General features: G+C 36.7%; 5 protein-coding genes and 1 non-coding gene across 8 annotated transcripts; 4 read left to right on the top strand and 2 right to left on the bottom strand.

Moving 5' to 3' along the window:
- The first annotated feature begins 749 nt into the window (after positions 1-749).
- Positions 750-2,365, top strand: LOC106620745 (uncharacterized). The gene is made up of 3 exons (XM_014239349.3): positions 750-877; positions 953-1,453; positions 2,088-2,365. The coding sequence occupies exons 1-3, from the start codon at positions 844-846 to the stop codon at positions 2,144-2,146; spliced, it is 594 nt and encodes a 197-aa protein (XP_014094824.1). The 5' UTR covers positions 750-843; the 3' UTR covers positions 2,147-2,365.
- Positions 2,366-5,820: 3,455 nt separating this feature from the next.
- On the top strand, positions 5,821-7,066 carry LOC106620871 (uncharacterized). Its single transcript, XM_014239523.3, has 2 exons — positions 5,821-5,944; positions 6,306-7,066. Exons 1-2 carry the CDS (start codon positions 5,911-5,913, stop codon positions 7,004-7,006), a joined length of 735 nt encoding a protein of 244 aa, XP_014094998.3. The 5' UTR covers positions 5,821-5,910; the 3' UTR covers positions 7,007-7,066.
- Positions 7,067-7,582: 516 nt separating this feature from the next.
- LOC106621150 (uncharacterized) lies at positions 7,583-19,941 on the bottom strand. Its single transcript, XR_004978550.2, has 4 exons — positions 19,927-19,941; positions 15,945-16,385; positions 15,121-15,304; positions 7,583-14,368 (listed from the first exon to the last, which is right to left on the bottom strand). It is a non-coding gene; the product is annotated as an uncharacterized protein (transcript).
- LOC138855642 (uncharacterized) lies at positions 15,244-15,837 on the bottom strand. The gene has a single exon (XM_070111722.1). It carries the CDS (start codon positions 15,835-15,837, stop codon positions 15,376-15,378), a length of 462 nt encoding a protein of 153 aa, XP_069967823.1. The 3' UTR covers positions 15,244-15,375.
- cag lies at positions 16,546-18,697 on the top strand. Of its 3 annotated transcripts, none has more exons than XM_014239856.3 (3): positions 16,638-16,653; positions 16,765-17,037; positions 17,094-18,697. In XM_014239856.3, the coding sequence occupies exons 2-3, from the start codon at positions 16,940-16,942 to the stop codon at positions 18,538-18,540; spliced, it is 1,545 nt and encodes a 514-aa protein (XP_014095331.2). In that variant the 5' UTR covers positions 16,638-16,653; positions 16,765-16,939; the 3' UTR covers positions 18,541-18,697. The 3 variants fall into 3 exon arrangements, with proteins under 3 accessions (XP_069967822.1, XP_014095331.2, XP_014095325.2); XM_014239850.3 differs by having other exon boundaries at positions 16,652-16,666; XM_070111721.1 differs by having other exon boundaries at positions 16,546-17,037.
- A 1,571-nt stretch (positions 19,942-21,512) lies between the features above and the next one.
- Positions 21,513-26,449, top strand: pyx (transient receptor potential channel pyrexia). The gene is made up of 11 exons (XM_014240548.3): positions 21,513-22,191; positions 22,284-22,527; positions 22,598-22,853; positions 23,191-23,350; positions 23,471-23,600; positions 23,674-24,018; positions 24,322-24,815; positions 24,891-24,974; positions 25,037-25,190; positions 25,353-25,464; positions 25,528-26,449. Exons 1-11 carry the CDS (start codon positions 22,165-22,167, stop codon positions 26,447-26,449), a joined length of 2,928 nt encoding a protein of 975 aa, XP_014096023.2. The 5' UTR covers positions 21,513-22,164.
- Positions 26,450-26,486: the final 37 nt, after the last annotated feature.

Here is a 26,486-nt window from a genome sequence, read left to right as displayed (position 1 = left end):
AATAACTGAAAAAGTAATTATCGGATCAACTTGAAATTTTCAGAGAATATTTTCAAGATATTACACTTAACGAAAATGCTTTGCAAAAAAGTGATTAATTGAAAATTCTTACTACCCTAATCCCTTTAGTGGGTTTGTCTTCTCCTTGGCACTGTAAAGAAAATGTCTTTCCATTTACTCTTTTCCTGGACATCCACAAAGATTTCAAAACCAAAATCAGCCAATACTAGGTTCAGCCGTTCAACACTTTTACCGAGACTAACGAGCAGCAATTAATTTATATATTTATGAATATCTTACTAAGAGATATATACAAGTATGTATATTGGTGCCTTATTTTGAGCTTTAATTGCTGCTTCTAGTGAACTGAGTTTTTACTACCAGATACGATTAAATCGTAATAATCTTTGCATTTCTATATCTTTATATATATATACACACATATGTATAAGCTTTGAATACTGAGTCAAGTTCAAGTTGAGATACTGAGATGAGATACTGCAGACGTTAACTTGAGTGGCAATGGGCATTTTCATGTAGATTCACAAGTTGGTACGTCTCTGATGCAAGCTTAAAAGAGAGCATGCCTTCATATCCATTTGCATATTTGAATGAAGCATATTAAAATGCGTAAAGAATACGTCTCCTAACTTGTTTCTATATTTCCAGTTGACTCGGCAGTTAAAGCTCGCTTGAGTGTCTTTTCAAGTTGCTCTTTAAACTCGCTGAGCAGAATGTTACTTATACACAGTGGAGCACTGAGCAGCAAAGCAGTCGGGCAAGGCTTATGGAAGTGTGAAGATTTTAAGACAACCTGCAAGTATTATATTGAGCAACAACAAAATGTTGTTTTCACATAGTTGTTGCCTTCACGCAGGTTTGTACTGAATGATGAAATAAAAACCAAATATTTTGTTAATAATTTGTAAAATTTTCCTTAATTATCACGCAGTGGTGCTAATATTAACCGTTCCGGCCTACGGCGCACCCACAGAGCAGCAGAAAGTGGTAGCCAGCAGCAGACAACGGCTCAAGCGTCAAATTTTCTCCAACTTCGGTGGCGACAATACTTTCTTCACACCAATGGACTTTAATTTTCGACCGAACTCTTTTGTGCGTCCGCAGTGGGGACGCCCCGGTCCCGGCGAACCGCTGATATTTAGCAATGATAGGGGGCAAACACTCACCAGCACAACAACTACAATACCATCACCATCACCATCTAACGGTCAACAGGCAAACAACAATGCTGCGCCAAATGTCGTTTTCATAAACAATCAACCCATGGTTGCAACCATAGCACCGTTTACAGCGCGGACGACGTCTTCGCCCCAATTCTTGAATTGTTTTGGCAGCTGCCTCACCACCTCCGAGTACAATCCGGTTTGTGCGAGCAATCAGCAGCAATATCAGAATCCGCAGAAGTTCGATTGTGCACGACAATGCGGGGCAGGTGAGTCACTCTCGGCGATCAATGCATGTGTGTGTGTGTACGCTGAAATTACGCACTTTATGCTTTGTATGTGTAATTGTATTTAAATAAAAGAACAAGATCTTCACTGTAATTCATCTGCATATTCGTAACGATACACACACACATGCATAAATACACACATGTAATTAAACAAATCGAACCTGTTGTGTTCACCTGCTGCGTTACCTTGACAATTCTTGTATTTTGTCATTGAAATTTTACTTTAAACCACTCCATCACTTCGCATGGGGCACTTTCGCACCAAGGCCTGCAAGCCACGCATGGGTTCAAGTCACGTCCAGTGTTTTCAATGTTTTGTTTATCTGTTGAGTGCGTGATTACCACGTGTAGTCTCGGGGATTCCACGCCGACCAAAGCAATATTTGAAACACTAATATACGGCTTTGCCAAAGACGGCCCATCTAAGACAGGCAACGCTATGAAAATGGTTAAAAATTCGGGGGCGCATGAAAACTTGTAGAACGCTTCACTTATCATATATTGCTAAGAAGAAGCAGAAGCTCCGAACAATTTATTATTGTCGTCAAATCAATTTTTTACACAAACAAACATACCAATAATCTCATAATTATGATGTTTTTCATCTCTGCAGATATCCAAATAGTGCGGCGCGGCGCCTGCGAGGGTCTTTTCCCAATGCAACGTGGGTAGCTACATTATTGAAGATACGTATACGTTTTATATATGGTACTTTGGAAACTACCGAACTGATTTGCTGTACAATTGCTCTCTCTCTCTAACTATTTACAGAGTGATAGCTATTTAGTTGATAATAATTTGTTTTAAATATTCAATGTTCTTGTTCTATTCGCCAACAGTCAATAAATATGGTGATACCTGTTTTTTATATTTTTTGCGTCAAAAAGTAAACTTCTGTTTGAGTTATTAATTAAATCTTTTCCGAATTCAGTAAACTGGTTATAAATATATGGTAAATAGGTGGAAAATATAAAAAGAGATACTGGTATAGGTACTATATTACAGCTAAATTTGCTTAGGAAATCCTCTCAGATGGGTTGAAACAAATTTTCTATAATCATACAATACAAATTGTCAATAGATGAAAAATAACTTATTTACTTCTTTTAGTTCAGGTTAATTAATCCGGCACCTGATGCCTTTGTGACTAGGCACACAGTAGAAATATAGTCGCTTGGTTCTGGCAACGCTCTCCACTGATGCCCTGCTTTCCAACAGACTTCTGGCCGTTATGCACTATTAGTTTGATGAATGATGAAAAATATGCAATGTTCTTTAGGGCTGATATATTATACACCTCGAATTGGGTTACTGAAATTCAGTATTTATCCAAAAACAAAATTTAAAACCATTACAAAGTTAGTCAAACTTCATAAAGAAAATTAGAAAAAAAAAGATAATATCATTAAAAAAGAAATACAAGCAAGCAAAACATACTCTCACTGACCGATATAAAGTGAAAAACGTTGATGTTAAAATGAAATAAAATAAAGCACTCAATATTGGTCAAAATGGGTTCTTTTTTTTTTTGTTTTTTGCTATGCAGATAATTTTATGCCACTTATTATTCGAACAAAATGTCGGCCAACGTTTACGCCAATTTTCGATGACCCGGTGCAGCATTTCGAATTGATTGACGTAAACCTTTGATTTAACATACCTCAGAGAAAATATTCTAGAGGCGTGCAATCGCACGCTCTTGACGACCATTTGACTGGGCCATTCTACGAAATTGACGAGTCGCCACACTTTGCACGCAACGTGTTCATGTTTAGACGTCAAACATGAGGCGGCGCATCGTCTTGTTGGAAATAGAGATCGTCCGCATCGATTTCCTGAAATTCCGGCGGACAAAAGTTGACATGATGAAATGACAAATCTTACTGAGCACACTGGCAAAGTTTGACTCAAATCCGTAAACAAACATGGCCGCCACGAGCTGTCAAAATCACATCATCCCTATTGGTAGACGCTATACGTATACGAATATGTATTAAAATGAAGTCAACCGGAAGGACGAATATTATAATATTCATCTATTAAAAGGAGTTGAATTGGTTTGACACTAAGAAAATTAGACCAAGATTTAACGGCAATAAACGTTTACGATATGAATTTATACGGAAAGAAGTTGCACGAGTCCCATGGAATAGCGGCTCGTAATTTTATAATACAAGGGTGTCCCAAAAATAATCGACTTTTAAAAAAGACAAATTTATCCTCTTTCAAACGCGTATAACTTCATGGATAACGGATGTTAAACTTACCGCGACTTCGAAAAAATAAATAGTGTGCAATTGTTCCATTTTTACAAAAGCAAATTTAAAATGATGTATTAAAATCGCTGAGGCATACGAATTGATGAAAAAAGTGTATTATGATGATTGTATGAGTCTTACTCAAGTTTATAGCTGGCTTAGACGATTTAAACATGTCATGCCGACTTAAACGACAAGCAGAGGCCAGTTTGTCCAAGAGCCTAACCGTGCTGCATTGGTGGAAAAAGTCCGTAAAATAATTGGTATCGATGCAAATTTTACCACGAGAATGTTGGCTGAGGAATTATATACGAATAAAAAAAAACCATTTGGAGACTTTTTACTAAAGATTTCGTTAAAAGAAAGCGCGTCTTTTTCCACATGCCTTAAATCAAGACCAAAAACGGGAGCGAGTTTTTGATGAAAAAACGGGTTTCTCTCGTCTACCACCCTACGTATTCGCCTGATCTATCACCATCTGCCTATTTTCTATTTCCAAAACTGAAAACGAACTCGAAAGGAACATTTTATAATGATATTACAGCCACTCAATCTGCTAAAGAACAATCCTATAAATAATATTTTTAAAAAAATATGCAAGCGTTGGTTGATCATTCGAAACGTTGTATTGTGTCTAAGGGAACTTATTATATACATAATAACCTTCAAACATAATATGATGTTTATTTGTTATTAGGATACACCTTATTTATCCCACACAAGCAAAAGGTAGAATTTGCTAAGCTTTAGAACTACCAGTGATCTCCGTTCATCAAAGCCACGCGAATACCTAGTTAATTTTTTTTTATTGTGGAGTTTTTTCGATATGAGATTACGAACAACTGGCCTCACTATCTTCATTCTAAGATATATAACTCGTAGCATTAGGAACTACATAATAAAGGCATTTTTTAAACAAATAGAATTTTATAGCTATGTACATACTTGTAGTTTATAAAAACGTTCGCTATCTAATGGCAAGCTTAAATACATAAATTTGTTTTCGCTCACCAAAAGCAAAATCCACGAGTATCATCGCACATGCATCCTCAAATATGAGTATACATACACACGTACGAGTTAAATATATATTGAGAAAACTCTAATAATCGCCTACGGAAAGTAAAATAAACAATAATAATATCATCGCGTTCAAATTGGAAGAGATAAGAGATTAATCTGCAATCTAGAAGCATACATAAGGAATTAGCGAGATACGAGCAAATTAAAAATCCGCTGAAAGCAATAAAAAATTAAAATAAAAAAATATATTTCCAATATTCGCTTGATTCTACAAATTCTGCTAACTAGTAAAAAAACGAAAAAGAAAACGAGAAAGAAACGGAAAGACTTTGGTGCATTTTTCAAATTTGTCTAAATAGAAGAAAAGCAAAATTATAATCACCAAAATTGCATTTTCACTCACTTCTAGGAATAATTTATTATTATGCAGATAAGAGCCGACCTAATGAAAAACTTTCACTGTAATTTCAAAACATAAAATAAATAAACATACGTAATTAAGTAAATATATGTGCTCAGAACGACAACAGACAACTAAATAGATAAGAAGCCGACAGAGATTACCTTGGTGGAAAACTTTATGGACAATTTGCCTCGGTACTTTTTCCTTGTTCTTTCGCAAATGAGTCATGAATTAGGCTGTAGTCCCTCTCTTATGATTTACAGTAAACAGATCCTCAGAACGCCCTGAATAACGTTAACGATTGCTTTCCAAAAATCCAACAGCTTTTAAGTTAGCAAACAATCTATTCTAGCGTTAGTTTTTTGATACAAACAAAGATCATGTGCCTGCTTTCTTGGACGACTGGCTGATGGCCCATATTGACCATAGTTGTAACAAGCTCGATATTTAAATATACACTGAAAAACTAACCGTTACTCGTGGAATAATGTGAGATTCCGAATTTCATGCTTTTCTGAAACTATTCAAAACATTTGATGAATTTGATAGTTTTAAAGCGGATAGTTTCGATTCTAAAATAGTAGATTTCCCTATCGGGTAGTTTCTTATCTATGGATTCAGGCATTTACGTATGTTTGTAATCTAAAAGCCATTATAATTAAAAAACCACTGATTTGAGCACAAATATTTTAGTAGTTAACAGCATCCCGAGCACATTATCTGCGAGTTGCTCACTAAAAAATTAATTTAAGATGAACTGTGCAAGCGAATTTAAAATTTTATTGGGTACGTGTTATAAATACTGATGTAAAATATACAAGTATTAGGAGAATTTTGGCAATGCGTTGCATTTGTGTAAGAATTTTAATACCAATAGTAGCCTTATTTTCATCCTGGGAAACAAGTGTAACTGGTGGTCTAGAAATGTGATACAACATATGTATTTCTGGTTTACTACATAAAAAAAATATTGTGGTAAATAAAAATGGAAATGACTCAACAAGTGTTTTAAGATATTATTAAAATGCTATCATAAGAAAATATTACTTTAAACAGCAAATAAAAGTAAGCCTCAGTAGTGTTGTTACAGTGTAAGCCCAATTGGTTTTAGCGATTTATAACGGCAACGCCTTTTTATTCATTACAGCATTATTCTGCGTTTGTTTGATTTACCACATAGACGGTTTGCCGCAATCTGGGTACGGTTCGTCACAGCGTCACAATTCCACGGCTTGGCGGCATAATACAACACAGCACCGACCCAGTCAAACGATTGGAAATCGAAATTACACCAATCCCAACATCTGGCAACCACAATGCCAAAGACCATGGCTAAATAATAATCAGTCACATCCTCATATTCAAGTGCCCGGTTTCATGAATCTACATTATGCCGCCGCAAAGCAACCAAATCGAAGCATCTCTGAGGGAACCGGATGGCGACAACCACAACCGGTTGCACCTTATCTAAAAAATTGGTCCCCACAGCGAAGTAACTCGACACAAAATGTCCCAATCAGATCCGAACCATTTAGAAACAACGGTGGTGGACAACTTGCTCCAATTAATTCCGGATGGGTGGCGTCAAGCAACTCAGCAAACTCTACAATTTGGAAAGGCGGCGTAAGTAGAGAGTTCCTCCCACAGGCGAATAATAGGTCTAATTCATATCCCACTTGGCATGCCGGCCTTCCTGGTAGTACTCTGGTAGCTGGAACCCATACCGGAAATTCATTAGTTGGTAGTGCCTCTGAACACCAAAATACTGCAAATACTGGTTGGAACCTCCCGAGTGGACAACCTAATGGTACTTATAGCGCACACCCTTACGGGAAACTATTCGCTTAATTATTTCGAAAAACTTCCAGTTGCGTTACGTTTCTGATAATAAAAAAAATTACTACTATATTTACGAGCATTCAATTTTGTTATCTGCGGTTTTAAGTATACTGCGTTCGATAGCCCCCAACAAAAGTCTCGTTATAGAGTCCAACAAAATCAACGGCAACTACAATCCAGTAGCCTCACACAGTTGGTATGTTCATTGACAAATTTCAAACTAATGTACGCATATGTAAGTATGTACAACTGTCACATCTCTCTACATACATACCTCTACCTATACTTACTTAATTAACATATTCTGCATACTTACCCTAGCCAAGTGGTACTACATCGCCGTTTTTAGAAGTCGGTAAACAAAGATGTACAACTCGTCTCTTTAGCGGATGTTTAAATAAACTCAAACCGGTGAAAAATATGACATGATTGTCTTTTGTCAAAGATTGTTGATAACTCAAAAACAACCTCCCACCCGAAATTTTCGCTACTAATTACCATAAATCAAAAGCTTTATTTTTTTTATTGGAATCAGGTCCTATTTATTGTGGATATTATTTATTCATATTCAAAACATTTCACAAGTTCTTTTTTCAAAAAACATTATACATTTATTCATAAATAAAACAAACACAAATTCAAATATAAATTGTCCTGCCTACAAATTCTACACAAGTTGCTTAAATGGTGCTTAAAATGGCGGTCCCCCTCAAGACAAATAAACAATTGATGTTTGATTGATATCGCAGAATATACAGAATACGTTATCGAATGCAGAACTGGTTTTGTACAACCAAAAACCCTTCAGTTGCTCTCTAAATCAGTGTATGGACTTTTATGAACGAGTGGAGTTTATAAGCTTCGTTAAAGGGAACCATAATGCAAAAGGAACGGATCAAATCAAGATAACAGGCAGGACGAAAATAAGTACGTTGAAATATCCTTCGGTGAGGTTCCCACGCCGCAGTCTCCGCAAAGTATCCCTCGCTGCCGTCAAAACGTAGCATCCCACGCCGCCGTCAAATCTTGGTTCCCACGCTGCAGTCTCAACTTTGTATCCCACGCCGCCGTCACAACTTGGAATCCCTCGCTGCAGTCTCAACTTTGTATCCCACGCCGCCGTCACAACTTGGAATCCCTCGCTGCCGTCTCAACATGGTTTCCCACGCCGCCGTCTACTCTAATTCCCCGCAAAAACCAAAACTACAACCCCACGATGAATCGACGAGTCCCACGATGAGAAGTCCCCCGAAGCCGTCACAACTAGGAATCCCACGCTGCCGTCAAAACTTGGAATCCCACGCCGCCGTCACAACTTGGAATCCCACGCTGCCGTCAAAACTTGGAATCCCACGCCGCCGTCACAACTTGGAATCCCACGCTGCCGTCACAACTTGGAATCCCACGCTGCCGTCATAACTTGGAATCCCACGCTGCCGTCAATGCTTTGGAATCCCACGCTGCCGTCAACTCTTGTTGATTACGATGTTTGTTTGCTAATTCAATTTTTGCCTTCCCAATTAAACTCAATTAAATCGTGAAGATAAACGGAAAAACTGAGGTCTCGAAATAAGATTCATAGATGTTTAAGGGGTTTCTAGAACGGCCTTCTCTCTGCCTCTCGCAGTAAGTGATGAAATAAGAACGATGAAGATGAACAGCAGACATTCGACATACAAAACGCTCATACTCTCAGAAGTTACGAAAAGATATCCCAGTCGAGGTAAGCAAAAGATGGAGCGGTCGAACAGTATTTTGCCCTTATACTTTCTGCAAAGCTACGTGACACATGCCACGTACTCAACCTCTGATGAAGCCACAAAGTTCTAGCCTTTGCAACAGAACGCACATCGACCACACATTTAATTCACACAAACCAGATCACAACCCTGAAGTCAGCGCTCGAATGGCATACACATGCATGTATGTATATGTACTCAGTCCTCTCTCGACGGAGTTGTACAATCCGATCGGTAGCAATACACGTCTTTAAATTGGGCGAAATTACTTGTCAACAATGAACAGGCAATTTAATGGATTCGGCATCAACGTACGATATAATTATCTCTGCAAGGCGCATGGAAGGCAATCGCTCTGGCTATTTAGTAGACTCTGGTCGAGATTTTTGGTGGTAAAGAATGCTTTTGGTTGTGTGTTGATAAATATGTGCGTTAATACGAGGTGTTTGTGTGCACGCTTGCTTGCAGTTAAGTATAAACAAGGACGCTAGATGAGGTTGCTTGCGCACGTAACACGTGACCAGGACGAACTACTTGTATATCGGACGAGATTGTGAGTAGCTCTGCTGACTTGCAAAAGTTGTGTATGCCACACAAATATTTAAGGATGGAATTTGAATGTGAGGCGCTGTATAAAGCACTTGCAACGTATTGGTTTGAGGCGAATGCGGCTTAGATGGTACGGCCGAAGAATATTGAAGAGCCAATTGAATCTTCCGCGCATTCCACCAAATTAACTCGGTTTCCCAAACCGAACAGCTGATCAGGATGTTTTCCCTATATGAACTAAGCTTTCTATATCTTGCACTCTTTCCTGCCTTTTCTCCCTTTATCTCTGCATCTCTCTTGCAATCGGATGGATGTGTGTTGTGTAGTTAAGAATTAACCCAATAGATAAGACGAAATCTCTGCTCTCATTATGATGCTCACACTGCAAAACCCTTTGTATGACAAAAATGGCATCTTTCTCTCTCTCTCTCTCACGCACCGGTCACCAAGGAGTGCTTTGATCTTGTGGTGGAAATATGTAGTTTTCACTGCTTTCGTGCCGTGTGCCAAGTTAATTAATATAGGTATCAAAATTACATTCATTCAAAAAATGTTACATGTCAAATTACAAGGTAAGATTTTTTTAAAAATATATAAGGAATCAATTTACAGAATATCTTTAAAAATTGGTGAATATTACAATGCAAAAGTATTTGCGATATTTCAGTCAATATGAACTGTCACAATTTACATGAGATTTTTCTTCTCGGTTTACATGTACATATATTAGAATATGGATTTAAATTTCTTCACATTTCTTTATGCACTTGGCATATTAGTGGACCGACTACTTCATCGTACAGTTGTTATAATTTACAATCAGATAAAATTATTAGATTTTCTATAAACATCGTGGGTGATAAACAATTGAACTTAGATATTATAACAGAAAATTGGATATCATTGCCATTTGGGCAAGTAGAATGCTTGGATACAATTATCTTTTAAGGTATTTTAACAGAAAAGTAATTGTAACAAAAAAAAGTAGTCGTGTAAACAAGGATTTCATCATTTTTAGGTGTACAATTTTCAAAATGTCCAGTAGAATGAGCAATTACATAATCAACATGTTAACTAGGCCATTGTCGTTTGGATTGATAAAACTTCTTTAATGAGCCTTTGCTAGAACATCTGCAGACCACATTCAGTGATTGAAATCGTTTCTTACTATGACTCGTTAAGTCACATGAGACCTGTAAATATATAATTTTATACTAACAGAACGAACCGTAACAAGTCTTACGCGTGTTTCTTTGATTCCCTTTAGAAACATTTCTTCGCCCACATTCGGGGACAGATACATCAGAACTCCTTGCCATCGCTCAATGCCAGGGAATTGGCCGAGCGGCGACTCGTACGGATTCGCACATTACGAAAGGAAACGGAAGACCAACGATGTTATAAAATGTGTATTCTGAGGTGCGACTTACAGCTTGTCCTTCAGTTACTAGATAACGTATAATTAGAACAAGACTATCGTGATTACATTGATTAGCAGTATATATGGTAAGTGTGTATATGGACGGCCACTTCTAGTTGTATCGTTCGATTCCCTTTAACGATCATCTGGATGCGTACAATGCCGTCATTTGTATGTTTAACAGTGACTTAAACATTTAATTGTTTACTGCAAATAGAGTGTTTAACAAATACGGATATTTCAAGTAAACACCTCATTTAATTGAAGATTTAAGGCTCGTTGATGCACTTCCTCAATGAAAAAAAAAATAGGCCGAGTAAATTCTGCAAGTTGCAACAATGGTAAAAGGAGCGAAGGCTCGTACCCACTATTTTGAAAATACTGATAATGCTGAAACATCTTGTTGTCACAGTTAGTTTCTCTTACGACATTACCAAGAAGTTGGACGTAATTTCAAACTGCAAATAAATGTTTAATTGAAGGAAAGGTTCATTTTCAAAGCACCTTCAGTTTCCTCAACTGCCACATGAGTCAATACTGAAATGCATCACCGTAAATTGCCGTTTATTCGTGATGGTTATCTCTAATAGACCTTTAGTTGGCAGAGTCGACCGATTATTATTCACATTGTAGATACATACAGGTACCGTTCAACTGTATCATATCGCTGTAATAAATAAACTATTTCGTTGTTTTTTGGTGCCGCGAAAATAAATTCGCTAGTAAAATCGTAAAGATATGTATGATAAATCGAGACATTTTAGTTTTACCAGTTTCAAGTGGAAGATATCCACGGGAACCGTTATTTCTATTTGGATGCCCTTTTACTGCTCATAAACCGATGTTTCACATGAGGGGCGCATTTTTTTACCGAGTGTCGTATGGCTTGATTCCCTATAGCCAGTATACAGATGAGATATACGCAGGTACAGATCTACTGCGTTATATCGCTACAAATTGTAATGAAAAAAGTTGCACATTTCCGAAAAAAATATAAAATAAAATAACAAATTATCCAATTCGTTAAACAATTAAATTCCCAGAGGTGTTGTAAAAAACATTGTCGATTGGCCTTTTAAAGCTGGCAAATATCGAATACCACGTGCTTTGGTTGTATAAAGATTTTCATCTAACCTCTTGTATAAAATTGGTGTTTTTCTTTCGTAAAAAATTTTGATGCATTGCACCTGCTGTTGGCGTGATTCCCTTTTTGCCAAGAACCTATATTTTTCCCTTTCATGCAAGGTCCAGGTACGTTTCTGTAAAAAAAAATTCGACATTTAACCGTATCTTTGCCATACTAATTCAGAATTGATGTTTTGTAATTTTACGGTCCAGATAGTAAAATTAAATGCAGATTATAATGTTGGAATGTTTCTTCGTCTGTATAAGCATGATGTAGGATCCAATCCTTAGTAGATTGATTTTGTGAAATCTATAAGAAACACATTAATTTATGGCAAGGAAACAGTTTCTTACTGTTGCTTTTGGTGACTCCTTCGGAGATTTTTAAGATCTAAATCTGTTAAGCTGCTTTAGAAAAACTTCCTAGTGAACTAGGCACAGACACGGGCACACGCAGGCACCGATCAACTGCGACGTACCGCTGTAAAATATGGAAATTTCTTCTCTATCGCGTGATTTATGGTATAACAGTCATAATATAAACAAAAGGCAATTGGATATTAAGTACTTATTAAGATAAGGTAAACCTTTCGTCTTGGTCGTCCAATTTAATAGACCGAAATCTTGGTATTCAACCAGATATAGCAGAGATCTCCTCCCTCCACAGCTGCTCGTGCAATAACTGTGAAATAACATTACTACAGATATATAAATCAACCTAACCTCGTTGACAACTTCTGTTTAGATGGTATTGTCTTGGCTCGATTCCCTTTTGCCATTTTTACATATTTTAGCCCTTATGTTCAGAACAGTATTTACATTTCCATGCGTTTGTAATTTGGTGATTGACAAATTAAAATGTATCCTTGCAGTGCAATTGTTAAGTTATCGTTTCCTATGAATTACTTATTAGTCAAATTTAAATTGCAAATGTCTTACAATCGGTTTCAAGTTGAAATATCGTGCAATTAAGAGATGTTCTTAAGGTATTCAAAGTTTTCTCCTGGTTGTTTTTTGAAAAGTCCAATTGTGCCATAACAAAGCAGTGTTAGGAAAGTTGATCGTACTCTTAAGTGTTTCCTATAAATTGTGTATTAGTCAAATAAAATTGTATTTGCTCTTACAATTGAATTGAATAGAAAATATGTGATGATGCTCTCAATGTCTTTAAGGTGATGACAATATCGTTAAGCTTCTCAATTGTTTACAAAAGTTTTTAGATGCGTACAGGAACGTTCTACTGCGACGCATCGCTAAAAAGAAATACTAAAATGTTATCCCGTTGAATTACCCGCTGGTAGTTCTGATGTGATTTGAGGCCCATAACTTAAGTCTTTGATTCCCATTATTGATGCTGTAATGGTAGAAATTAGTGCAAGATATGATGGACCTAACCTCACCACTTCGTCGCCACATTTCAAAAGGCATGGAGCGGATCTATCTGCCAAATTGGACGCATGCAATCTTTAACATCAATATAATTCGCAATATTGTGCAGTATCACTGAAAAATCTAAAAGAAAGCTCTAATTCGCTCATTTGTTCTCTAAATGAGTATAAAATATGTGTTTTGTATTTTCGTAATAAAGTGGGCTTAGTTGTTTTTCTCAATCCGGGACTAGTTTTCCCTCAACACATTCTCATAATACTTGGAAATTGTTGATCAGCTCTTATCATTGGACCACCGATACACACAGGAACCGTTCAACTGTTGTATCGCTGTAACAAAATCGTAAACAAAGGGGGAAAAGAAAAACTAAGAACAGAAGTAGAAAAGAAAGGAGATGGTTGTTTCGGCAGCCTCTAGCCAGCAAATAAGATTCAATTTCAACATTCAGGATTCTGTAAATTAACAAAAGTGTTTAAAGAGGAAATCCATTTGGCTTACGTCACGTTGATATAAGATAGGGCCACAATATTTACAACCCCCAGTATAAATAGATTAAGGAGAGTAGAACGACGATTTCGATTATCCGCTTGATATATAAAATTATTCCCCACGATGTTATCTTGTTTTGGATATTTGTATGTTGGTTTTAAATGCGAACAGGCACGTTCAACTATTTCGCATTGCTGAAATTTTAAAGCTAATTGTTCTTCGAAAATATTTGTAAATACCATTCGCAACCATATGGTTGGTTGTTTGCATATTTTTGTCCCTGCATTGTCCCACATATTCGTTTCTGGAAATTATGCTGTTTTGGTTAACGCACGAGTATGGCTTTCTATTGATGCCACGGCTGCAAACACACTTTGTTGCCCATTCTCTCAAGACGTCACCACCAATTTTTCAAAATCGATGTTGGGTGTAATAAGTGAGGAACAGCGCGTGCAACTGACAAACTACTGCAGTACATCACACCAGCACATACCGTCGCTTCCGCCACTTTCATATTCCGAATAGATCCTATATCCGAATTAGCACCCACAGCAATTTGTGTAGAATTTCTATGTTCTCATTCTCTTTGTTTTAGCTCACTCACTCTGTTGTTGGATCAAATACCTCCCGATTTTTCATCTTTTATCGCCAAAAAACGAACTGTAAAACAAAATATCATTTATGGTATTTTTAAGCTTCAAAAATAAATTTACACTACAAATTTTTTGTATTAATTGAAATACTTTTTTTTATTAATTTTTTCCAAATCAATTCTGTATAAATTTGTATAAAAAACTTTAAAGAAATATTCTTTACATCCTTACTTTTATCTAGAAACATCACAATTGATTCAATATGAATCAGACCAACTTTTCAGGTACACCTCATGTATTGATTGCACTATAGCAGTCAAACTACATCAACTCAAAGCAAATATGTAAAGCGTATAGTGTCATCTCTTTTGCTCACACTATTGTATTGTGAACTGTTATACAATTTATTGTCATCTCTTTTGCTCACCCTATTGTATTGTAAACTGTTATACATTTAAATTAGGTATTTGCATGTGTATAAGATAATTTCAGTTCGCATTTTGTTGAATTAATGTGTAATGCCAAGCATTCAAATCATGAAATAAAACCTGTACATAACATCAAAGGTGATTAAAATATCGCGAGTAAATTAGTCATTAGCGTACAGCATATGAAACACCACACGACACAGTCCGAAGTCTTATATATACACCTTTCGGCATGATTGCCGAAGTCTACTTCCGAAGTGAATAGAAAATCGACTGTTATATAAACAAAATGGCGATGGCTTTACAATTTTGCTTTGTGTTAAAATTAGCTACTCATATACAATAAACATCGCAATTTATTTAGTTTTGTTTAAATATTAGTTTTACGAACCGATTGAGTAATATCTGAGCTGATCATCTACACATCAGTTGTGCGTACGTAGCTCCCAAAACTCGGCTCGGATTCGCCCAGCCGTCTCGTTGGATTTAGCTTTCTCTACCAGAAAATGGTGTCACATCAACTCACTCGGTTTTCATTTTCACATTTTGGAGCACTTTGTACGATGCTTCAATGACTGCAAATGAAAAACTTGCTTGATAAAACTATACTACAAATACACAATTGAGACATTTGCAGTTAAAACTATTAACTAACTACTGCAATACTTTGTAACACATTGCTATTATCACGTTTTACATTATATTTATTTATATATGCGGATTTAACGTTGCAATCTTTATTAGTACTGCTGCTCAACGATCGCATAAAGGAATCCAAGTCACTAAGCTCACTTTTCCACAAATTATCCACCTTTTTTTGACGTTCAGCTTCCTCCTCTTCAGACGCCTTGCCCTTTACATAACTGCTGATGGCGTAACTGCCATCTAGTTTCGTTTGGAACTCGGCCCAACGACGAAAACGTTCTCTCTGCTTGCGACGTAATTCAGCCTCCGCAGTCAAAAGAGCTGTATTCAACATCGCATTTACACGCAAATTGCCACGTAACTTTCTTTTCATTTCTGATCGTTTGATACGAAAATTACGGACCCAACCGCAGAGAGTTGTTGGATCTTGTTCAACAAAAACATTTTCACAAGCTGCAACCATTTTAAGACCAAATTTGCCAAAAAAAATTTTTGTTAGCACTTCGCAGTTGTTTACTCTTTCTTTGTTCAAATTTTTTATATATTTACAATGCACATATACACACACACCTTCAAACTTTGTTGGCCTTGACTTTGATGACTCGGCTCACTTCTGGTACATGTATATAAATCAGCTTTCACTTCCTTGTTTCAAAAGTACAGAATTTTCACAGCATATTCAGTATAACTTCTCGCCAACAACTGTGAAATTTCGTTCATTGCAGCCCGCTATTTATACTCTGACTCTGGCATGAACGATGCAATTCCTCCGCTTATACGCAAAAAGTAGTACCTATTATAGGGTGATTTTCACACGCTTTTTACCTACCCTGGAAACAAGGGTAAATTTAAACACAAAAAAATCTTAAGGGATGCATACTGTTGTACACCCAATGTAAGTCCGTTCTTTCCTGTTCCTGTAATTCATATATAAAATTTGCACCCGGAATTTATTTGTTAATTTCTTCAGATGGTGATCGATTCGTTATTTTATCGCTTTCTGGTCGTTTCCTAAAATTCGGAAAAATGTAACGAAAACATGGAAATGTTGCCAGACGAGCGTAATATCTGTATATATATATTTATTAATTAAAAATTTATAAATTAGATATTAGACATTTAACATAATGTGATAATATTGAAATTTTTTTATAAACGATACGTACAGTAAGCTTTGTTCACTCAAAATTTCACTATTACTATGTAACTAAGGACGTGCAAATGGGTTTGAAGTCAATCATCATAGGTACACATCCACTTAGTACATTTGTATAAGCAGGTAACATGTGTATGTACGTATGTATATATGTGTATATGGAATGCTACTAAGAATCATACTATACATACGTATATTTTTAATGTATACATTGAAATTCTTCAATTTGGACAGCCCTCATAACCGGACATCTCCCAAAACCGAAGATATTTCATTAATATTCCATAAAAAAAAAATAATACGTACATACTTATGGTATTGACTCTTTTGGACACCTCTGTTCAAAAGAGTTGAATTATTTATCATATTGGTAAATTTGTGGAGTTAAGTTGACTGGAGAATCCGCAAAATGGCACCAAAAAAAAAAGTTCTGTCCATTAAAGATAAAATGGAAATTATTAATGTGGTCGAGAGAGAAAAATTAAGTGTGCGTGAAATTGCTAAAAGGTAAAGTTTTCATTTTCTAAAAAATTCAATTGTTTTCAGATTATTTATATTTGAAGGTTTGATATTGGCAAATCACAAGCTGCAGAAATTAAAAAAAATAAAGAAACCATTCGTTCTAAATGGGAGTCTGGAGTTAATGTTCTTCAAAAGAGAAGTTTTAAAAAAGAAGGAGGATCTGAGATTGACAAAATTTGTTTTGATTGGTTTACTAAGGCTAAAAGTCAAAGCATTCCTGTTTCTGGTCCGATTGTAAAGCAAAAGGCTAAGGAAGTGGCACATAAGTTGGGTGTATCAAATTTTGTTGCATCAGATGGATGGTTAAATAAATGGCGCATAAGGAATAATGTTGCTTTTAAGAGTATATCTGGTAAAGCTTCAAATGTAAACCCGATCGATGTGGAACAATTCAAGGAAAAGCTGCCATCTCTGTTGCGCGACTACAAGCCAGAAGACATTTACAATGCAGACGAAAGCGGATTATTCTTTCGCGCATTACCTGACAAAACTATCGCTCTGAAGTCCGAAAAATGTATTGGCGGTAAGTTATGTAAGGAGAGGCTAACAATACTATTTTGTACGAACATGGCTGGACAAAAGGAGCTGCTTTTGGTCATAGGAAAAGCCGCCATTCCTCGAGCATTTAAACATCTTTCTTTAAATGAGCTTCCAGTGGATTGGAAATCTAACAAAACAGCATGGATGACTCGTGAAATCATGACTGCATGGCTAACACAGCTAAATAGGAAAATGCGATTTCAAAATCGCAATATTATTTTATTCTTGGATAATGCAGCATCACATCAAATTCAAATAAGCTTTACAAACATTAAATTAATTTTCTTGCCGCCAATTACAACCGCAGCTTGTCAACCTCTTGATCAAGGCATAATACAAAATTTTAAAGTTTTTTATAGAAGCTCAATATTGCAACACTTGCTACCAAAAATTGATTCAGCGGTTTCGGCATCAGAGTTGGCAAAATCGATTAATATTCTTGAAGCTTTATACTTTATTAAAACTTCGTGGGATAAAGTTAAAGCCACAACCATCAAAAACTGCTTTCTTAAAGCTGGTTTCCCAGAAACCAATCAATGTGTTTCCGATTTTGATATCGGCAATGATATATGTCTGAGCACCTATAGAAGTTTCAAAAATGGATTGCCTGTATTAAATAATTTTGATGATTTCCTTAAAACTAATGAAGTGGTCTTTACTGAAGACAATTCCATTGAAATACAAGTTGAATCAGAACTTGCAGATATAAGAGAGTCCGATGACGAAGTTATTGAAGAAATTGCTGAGCCAATAGGATCGTATAAAGACGCATTGGAGCATCTTGCTTTATTGAAACATTTTGCAAGAGAGGACTTTAAAGGCTTCAATCTCTTGAAGAATGTAGAGACTCATTTTGAAGCTCAACACTTTAAGCTAAACCAATCAAAGCTTAAACAGTCGCCTATAATTAAATTTTTTCAACCAAATTTAACTGATAACTATAATTAAATGTAAACTTGTACTCAAATTATACATACGAACATAAGTAACATATATGAATGTGTATTATATTACATTGTATGTACATTGTATTGTAGTTCGAGTATATATTTGTCATTTCTAAATATACATCTACTATTTTGTGAAGCATAAAATATACAATAAATTACAACTTTTGTTAATTTTTGGTACTCTAAGAATATATTTTCAACGTAAGTTTTTGTCATGCGCCCATATATGGATAGCTCCCATAGCTGGACAAAAATACTTCTTCCGTGGATGTCCGGTTATGAGGAATTTCACAGAAGTGCAATTATGTTGTTAAAAAATTAAAGTCTCAATTTATTATACTTGTATGAATAAAATATATAATATACATAAATATTTACTTCATACATTGTATATCCGAGATGTGTGTGTATACCCCGCATATCATAACTTATGGTATTGATATAAGCTAAAAGAAAAGTTTAAAAAAGTATAGCCTTATTTCGAAAACAAGTGCCATTTTCCAAATAAAATTATATTTTTTATTAGTAAAATATATGTACTTCTATTATCTTTCTATTGCAGTTTTTACGGAATAAAAAGTTAGTAAATAATTAACGCTTATTTCACTACAGAAATAAAACCACATATAATTATTAATATTTTTACTCGGCTTCCTTAATTATAAGAGCATATTTCTATGTACATATGTGTATGTGTAACTTTCCAAAATGCTATGCATTTTTAAGAATATTCGCAAACATTTAATTTTAGTTTAGAGTAAGGGATATTACGCTCAAGGTCGACCGTGTTAAGCGTGAGAACATTTAAAAGGAATGGCTTTCAAGATGCACGAATAACATCCCTTCATTGTTGGTATGTTTGCCTTTTTTGCAGGTAAATGCCAAGTATTGTGCCATATACATACGTAAGTGTACATACATATACTTATGTGTGTATCTATGTCTGTGTTCTACTGGTTTCTTCCCTTTTGCCAAGACAACGATTTTAACAGCTGTTAGACGACAGCACGTCAATTCACAAGACACAAACGTATGCGAACGAATGGCATGTGTAAACATACATACATACATATATACCAATATAATGTTGCACTTAAATATATTTTATACCAAAACCTTATACCACAACTGCTGCATATTACCTACTCCAAATTATCGAATGTAAATGCATTTTGTTATATATTGTACATTTGTGCATGCTTATGTGTATATGTATGTGTTTTCTTTTGTATTTGAATATTCATATATGCAGATGCACATGGGTCCACATAAATCTGTAAAAACGTGTCATGGATGTACATACATACATATATATATTTCCATACTGCCTGAATGAATTTCTCGCTCACGATGACCGCTTTTCTGCGATTCTATTTCGACTTACCGTCTATTTGTTGTTTGGTCTCCCGCGTATTCGACATCCTTTGGTATTCCAGTCTAACCGCTTGAATTCCCGAATATGCTTCTGCTCCCCACACAAACTTTGTCGCATCACCAAATCCAAAACCAAGTTAATTAATAACGGCGATGGTACGCACTGCTGTTCACCATCAGTCTGAATTTGTATGCCGTTACTTATAATGTTTTCATCCCTTACACGACAGCTAGCACCTGAGATATGCTTACAAGCTATTTTACTAATCGAAGGAACTATTACTCTGTAGCGAATCAATATCGATAATAGAAAATTTGAACAAAACGTTGTTTTTTCGTAGTTAAATATTTTTTCCGTTGGAATGAAAAACTGACGACAGAGTGTTGCTATCGTTGACTGTTAGAATGTCTCCGATCTGTCGTCCGAACGATTTTCTTATCTTTTAAAACACATATGTACATATGTTGTTGTGTCATCATTCGACGCCTAGAGAACAATAAAAGTTATATTATTGATCTAAAAGGCAAAATAGTCCTTGGCCTAACAAATTGACATGTCATTTGATTTTATCCGGACTGGTCCTTTAAAATTGCGCGCTCAAACCGAAAAACATTTTCATTCCTAGATTGGTACAACCTTTTTTATGTTCGTGTGAAATTTGATCGCCATATGGAAATTAGTGTGTGATTGGTAGCTATTTGTTTACGATGCGAAAGGATTGTCTGGCAATTTTTACCATAAAAAAAAATTTAAGAACGAGTTTACTTGAAATTTTGTGTTTCCAATTTCGACTGACGTGAGATTACGAATATGACGTGGAAACTGTCCGATAATCAAGCGAGTGGCCGCCAAAAAATGAGCCGAATCCGAAGAAACTAAAATTCGGTGAGGTACTAAAGGCCATCCTAGCCGAGGATTATATCAAGTATATGGAAAATCGGATTAAGCATAAGCATGCTTGTATTGGCACAGTGGGCTATTTTGTAGGAATAAAGATTTGTATTAAAATACCAGAAAATGTATTTTTTGTCAATCCGGATCGAATTTGATCAGATGGTAGTTATGTTTATTGGTGATTTTATCGTGTTCGAGATAGGTGATGAAAATAGTTCCATTAGATTCCCAAAAACTACTGACTAAAGCCTTGCCGGCCGACATTGAAACATAAATAGCAGAGTTAGCGCCACCTTAAGCCCAATAACTTGAGAATAATTGGATAAAATGTCATGAAACTTTGGCAGTATTCTAGCCGAGGCAAGGACCACAATCTCTCAAATATTTTTCAACCCACATTCTACAATATGTCAGAACTTTATTTAGTGTTTACATATTCTAAAGAACCCAACCGAATGAGTGTAGGCCTGTTGAAATTCTCCGGCATTATTGTTTATTTTTCCAGCCAGTCTGTGGGCCAAACTTTGCGGCAGGCGATCTCCAACGAGCACATTTGGTTCATGTAAGTACGTACAAATGTATGTAGTTGAGTGTGTATTTGAATATGAAAATTGGAAGTGGTTTCTGAGTGGCTAAGTATGCAACAACAGAAGATCGCCAACCGAAATTGTGGCTAAAAGTGTAAACACTCAGTTCTTCTTAGCACTTTGGTGCGAACGGTTTGCGTTGAATTTGAAATATCGGAAAAGTCTTACGCTGGTTTCATATCGAATAGCAATCAATGAAAACGTCATAATGTTTACATTCTAAATATACGGATTTAAAAATCAACACCCCGTTATTGTTAGTGATATGAAAAGAATTGCACAAAGAGAACAGATTTTTTTATTTACATATATGAACATATGCACACACACATACAAACCCACATATACGATCAATTACATTGTGATGCCTTTGGATTAGTTTAATTGATATGCAAACACATAAATTATAACAGAATCGATCAATGAATGTTAAAAAATAAGAACAAAATTATATAATTTAAATGTATTATAATATATGAACATATATGTATGTGTTTGAGCGTTCGTGTGCTCACAACTGGAGTGCTAGTTGCTGGATTGCGAATTTTTTTATGCGGTCTATTTGTGGCGGAATGAGTTAATGACAATATGGCATTGATTGCTGCTTCATGCCAAGTGCTTTTTATATGAATCACAGTGCTTTCATTTGAATCATTTAACAGTTGTGGCCCAAATTTTTTACTTTCATTCGCTAACTTCTCAAGTGTCTACCCGACCCAGTGAGCTATTTGCAAAACCTAACGGAAGTGTTCCAACGCCAGTGATCATGGAAAATGTTCGCTTTTCGATTATTGTAAGGATTAATAAAGACTTCCCCGTATACATAAAAAATTTTCGAACAGATGTTTCTTAAATAATCAATGTCTGAACCGGAACTGATTTCAGGAGAACGATCTCAAATGGAATTCGGAGAGTCATGAAACGCACGATTTCTTTTTCGACAAGCGCAGCATCTCCAGCGAGAATAGCAGCAACAGTGATGCCGTATTCAGCGATGAAGCGCATGAGATCTTCCTGTGGCAGCAGCAGCATCAGATGATCTGGGACCAGCTTGAGATCGAGGAGACACTAAGTCTAGTGCCAAATTCGCTTAACATATTTGAAATGGTTAAAACGAATTGCTTTATAGGTCAGATACCGACGACCTCTCGCACTCAATGAAAAGTTTCTTATTTTATTTTTTCTTCACCATTAACCAGCACTTACTCCAGCCACTAACGATGCCAATTTAGCGATACTATATTCCTCGATCTATGGTTGTACAGAGAATATTATACTCTTGCTCGATCACTATGGCGCCGATCCCAATTGTAAGGACTTAAGAGGTCGGACGCCATTGCATTTTGCCTGTTGTCGTGGAAATGCGCATATCGCCAAGGTTTTGTTGGACCGTGGTGCTGATCCTAATCGTTTTGATGGTAAAAAGGAGGTTACACCTTTACACTGTGCTGCCAGGTGAGTCAGCGCACATTTATCGAGGTGTTGTCAGTACATCGACAATTCGGCGCGCTGCGTTTTATTCACACATCATATATGTACATATTTATGTGGATATGTCATTAGCATATGAACAAATTCTTAATTAGACCAAATATTTTTTGACGCCAATAGAAAAGAAAATATTATTTATTTATATTATAAAATTTTCGCTTCATTCCTGGCCTTGTGGCGGTTGTATGCGCGCCAATTCAAACGCAACCACGATCATGATCATGAACAACTTGCCCCTTCCTTTCTGCCCGGCTCCATGCGCCGGCATATAAATTGCGTTGAACCGTCACGGCATGGATAGTGCAAAGAGCGTGGAATGCATTTTGCTGCTACTGAAACGGAAAGCGCACATCAACATTGCCATTGAGAAACGTTCGGCATTGCATTTCGCTATCGATCGCAACGCTGTCGAATGTGTGGAGACGTTGCTCAAATATGGCGCAGATCCCAACACCCCACAGGTAGGCGACATTTGCGTCACATTCTTTTCTAGTTCCTATTTCTTACCCCTACTAAACACATTCCTTCCCCTCTTTTAAGCAAAGAACTTTTGAACCCTTAAATATGTCTCTATGCCATAGGTTTACACAGAAACGCCGCTGCATACCGCTTGCGCATTAGGCTTCAGTAAATGTGTGGAACTGCTATTGAATCATAGCGCAGATGTGCGTTCCCAGTTTGGTGAAGGGAAACTGACAGCCTTGCACTTGGGTATGTTATACGATTAGCAGCTGTGAATTTTCACTGTCAATTCACACCTGTTCTTCATTTCGTTCAACCGCAGCCGCTGAGAACGATTACGTCGAATGTGTACGTTTGCTACTGGAGCACGGTGCGGATGTGGATTGTCGTAATGCCAGCCATCAGACCCCACTGCATTTGGCCTGTCTATCGCAGTCCATAGAAACTGTCGATTTACTGATCAAGTATGGCGCCAATGTGAATGCTGTCTACAGGGACGGTCGAACCGCTTTGCATGCTGCAATCGTCAAACAATCTCGTAGTTTGGACTGTTGTAATGCTTTATTGAAAGCGGGTGCCAATGTCAACAAAGCGGATAATTTTGGTTATACGCCTCTGCATATAGCGGCCTTGAATGAGTTTAGTAATTGTGTATATACTTTCATCGGTAAGTGGTTCCGGATATATGGATGATGTTTAAATTTCAGTTTACAACTGTCAATGACCTGCTACGAGAAGAAGTAAAAGTAAGACAATGAACTCTTCAAATGAATTTCGCTATAAAGAACTGCCGAATCGAATCGACTGTATGTAAGCCGCGTGCGTGACTACAAACTTTTGAGTCTGTGTTTAATTCAAATTTAATTTTTACATTCACAATTCTTCAAATAGGATAGTGAATTTATCGATTTTTTAAGGCCCTTTTTCAACACATCTAAACGATTTGTAAGCCTACTTTCTAAACTTACAGAACATGGCGCGGACATAACGGCTCGCACCATGGGCAATGTATCCGCTTTGTCTTTCATCGTGCGACGTACACCTGAAATTATACCGAAACTAACGGCCAAAATGGATAGTTCAATTAAGGTAAATGATCACGAAATCGGTGACGTAGACTGTGAAATCAAATTGGATTTTCGTCTGTTGGTGCCACCAACATCATTGGAACGTGGAGAGACTGAATTGCTTCTGTCGTTAATCGAAGTCGGCCAGAAGCGTTTATTGATGCATCCATTGTGTGAGACTTTTCTTTTTCTAAAATGGCGCCGCATACGAAAATTCTTTCTGATGAGTCTACTTTATCATGCAATCTATGTCTTCCTATTCACAATGTACATCGTGGGTGTATATGCACGCAACTGTGATAAGAATCCGAAGTGCGAAGCGCCCGCATATATAAGCACAGTGGGCTATTTCGTTATAATACTGAATTTAATATTGATGGGTAAAGAGATTTTTCAGGTAATTAATCCTGTTTATGTAGTATACTAATGTATACTTAAGCGTGAAATATTAACTTTTAACGCTTGATTGTAGATGGCTCACGGCTTGCAAGGCTATGCGAAGTACTGGGAAAATTGGCTCCAATGGGCCATCGTTTTCGGTGTCTTGCTATGTGTGGTACATAAGTCTTCATGACAGATATGTTTTTGAGTTTGTTGTGTAATCGTGCTTACTTTTAGACACCAGAAATTCTGGTACCTACAAATTTGTTGGCGGTGCCTACATGGCAACATCACGTGGCGGCTATTGTAGTGCTTTTAGTTTGGCTGGAGCTAATGATGTTAGTAGGACGCTTCCCCATATTCGGCGTTTATGTGCAAATGTTCACAAAAGGTAAGAGGAAAGGAGTAAAAAAGGCTTACTTCGAAGTCCAACTGTAGAGTGTTAGTGCTCTTGTACATTTAAGATTTAATCATGTTTTTATGTAAACATCTAGTATACTTTATTTCTCAAATAATATTCAAGCACCTAACGGTATTTCATAATCTATTTCAGTTGCCGGTAACTTTTGCAAATTCCTTTTGGCCTACATCTGTTTACTGATTGCCTTCTGTCTCAGTTTCTCAGTGCTATTCAACGACTATCCACCATTTGAAAATATCACATGGTAAATAACAATAATAATGTTGATTGAGAATTAAATAATTTATTAATATTTTGTGTTGCTAAGGTCCTTACTCAAAGCAATCACAATGATGTCCGGTGAACTGGAATTTGAGGATATATTTTATGGTGATATACCTGTTAAATTTCCAGTTACCTCACATATTTTGTTTCTCTGCTTTGTACTACTCGTCACTGTCATACTCACTAACCTTATGGTGGGTTTGGCTGTCAGCGATATTCAGGGTCTACAAGTATCAGCCACTCTAGATCGGTTGGTGCGTCAGGCAGAGCTAATTTCACGACTAGAAAGCTTATTCTTCTCACGCTTACTCCGCCGAGCACCGGTGAAATTAATGCAACTTTGCAAGCGTAGCGCGCTATTACGCACTTCACGCAACAAATTACAGTTCGTGACTCGGCCAAATGATCCGCGTGACAATCAGTTACCCGAGGACATCAAGTTGAATATATACAAACTGGTGGCTGAGCGACGCGATCGCAATTTGAGTTTACGTCGGCGAAAACTCGAAAGTAACTACAATATGTTTAATCAGAGCTTACAGCGACAGTATGAGGAAAAAAAGCGTTGCACTGCCATACCAGTTGGGTCAACGACTGATAAAACATCAATAAATTCCGTAGCGAAGATCAATAATGTTAATAACAAAAAATCAAGTAATGATTTAAAGGAACCGCATGTTATGATTACGTTACGCGAAAACGACTGCTTGTTACGACCGCGTTCGGCTACCAATGTGCACGATCAGTTAATGGCCGAAAGCGATGTGGCCGTAAAGCTTAAGAGCCAGGTCAACGGCATTTCAGATGTGCGCGCCGAAGTGATGGCGCTGCGCGAGCAATTACGTGGGATCGGCCAAAAATTGGACAGTTTTGCGGACAGTGCAAGCAAGAAAATAAATTTCACGGCTGAAGAAATATGTCGAATAAAAATTCATCTCGAACAGAAAGCATCTTTTCAGTGTTGATCCACATGTTTGAAGATTCTGATTTTGCGAAATAATC

The sequence above is a fragment of the Bactrocera oleae genome, chromosome 6 (genome assembly GCF_042242935.1).
Source record: "Bactrocera oleae isolate idBacOlea1 chromosome 6, idBacOlea1, whole genome shotgun sequence".
Classification (NCBI taxonomy): Eukaryota; Metazoa; Arthropoda; class Insecta; order Diptera; family Tephritidae; genus Bactrocera; species Bactrocera oleae.
This window is presented reverse-complemented; position numbering and strand designations above follow the sequence as displayed.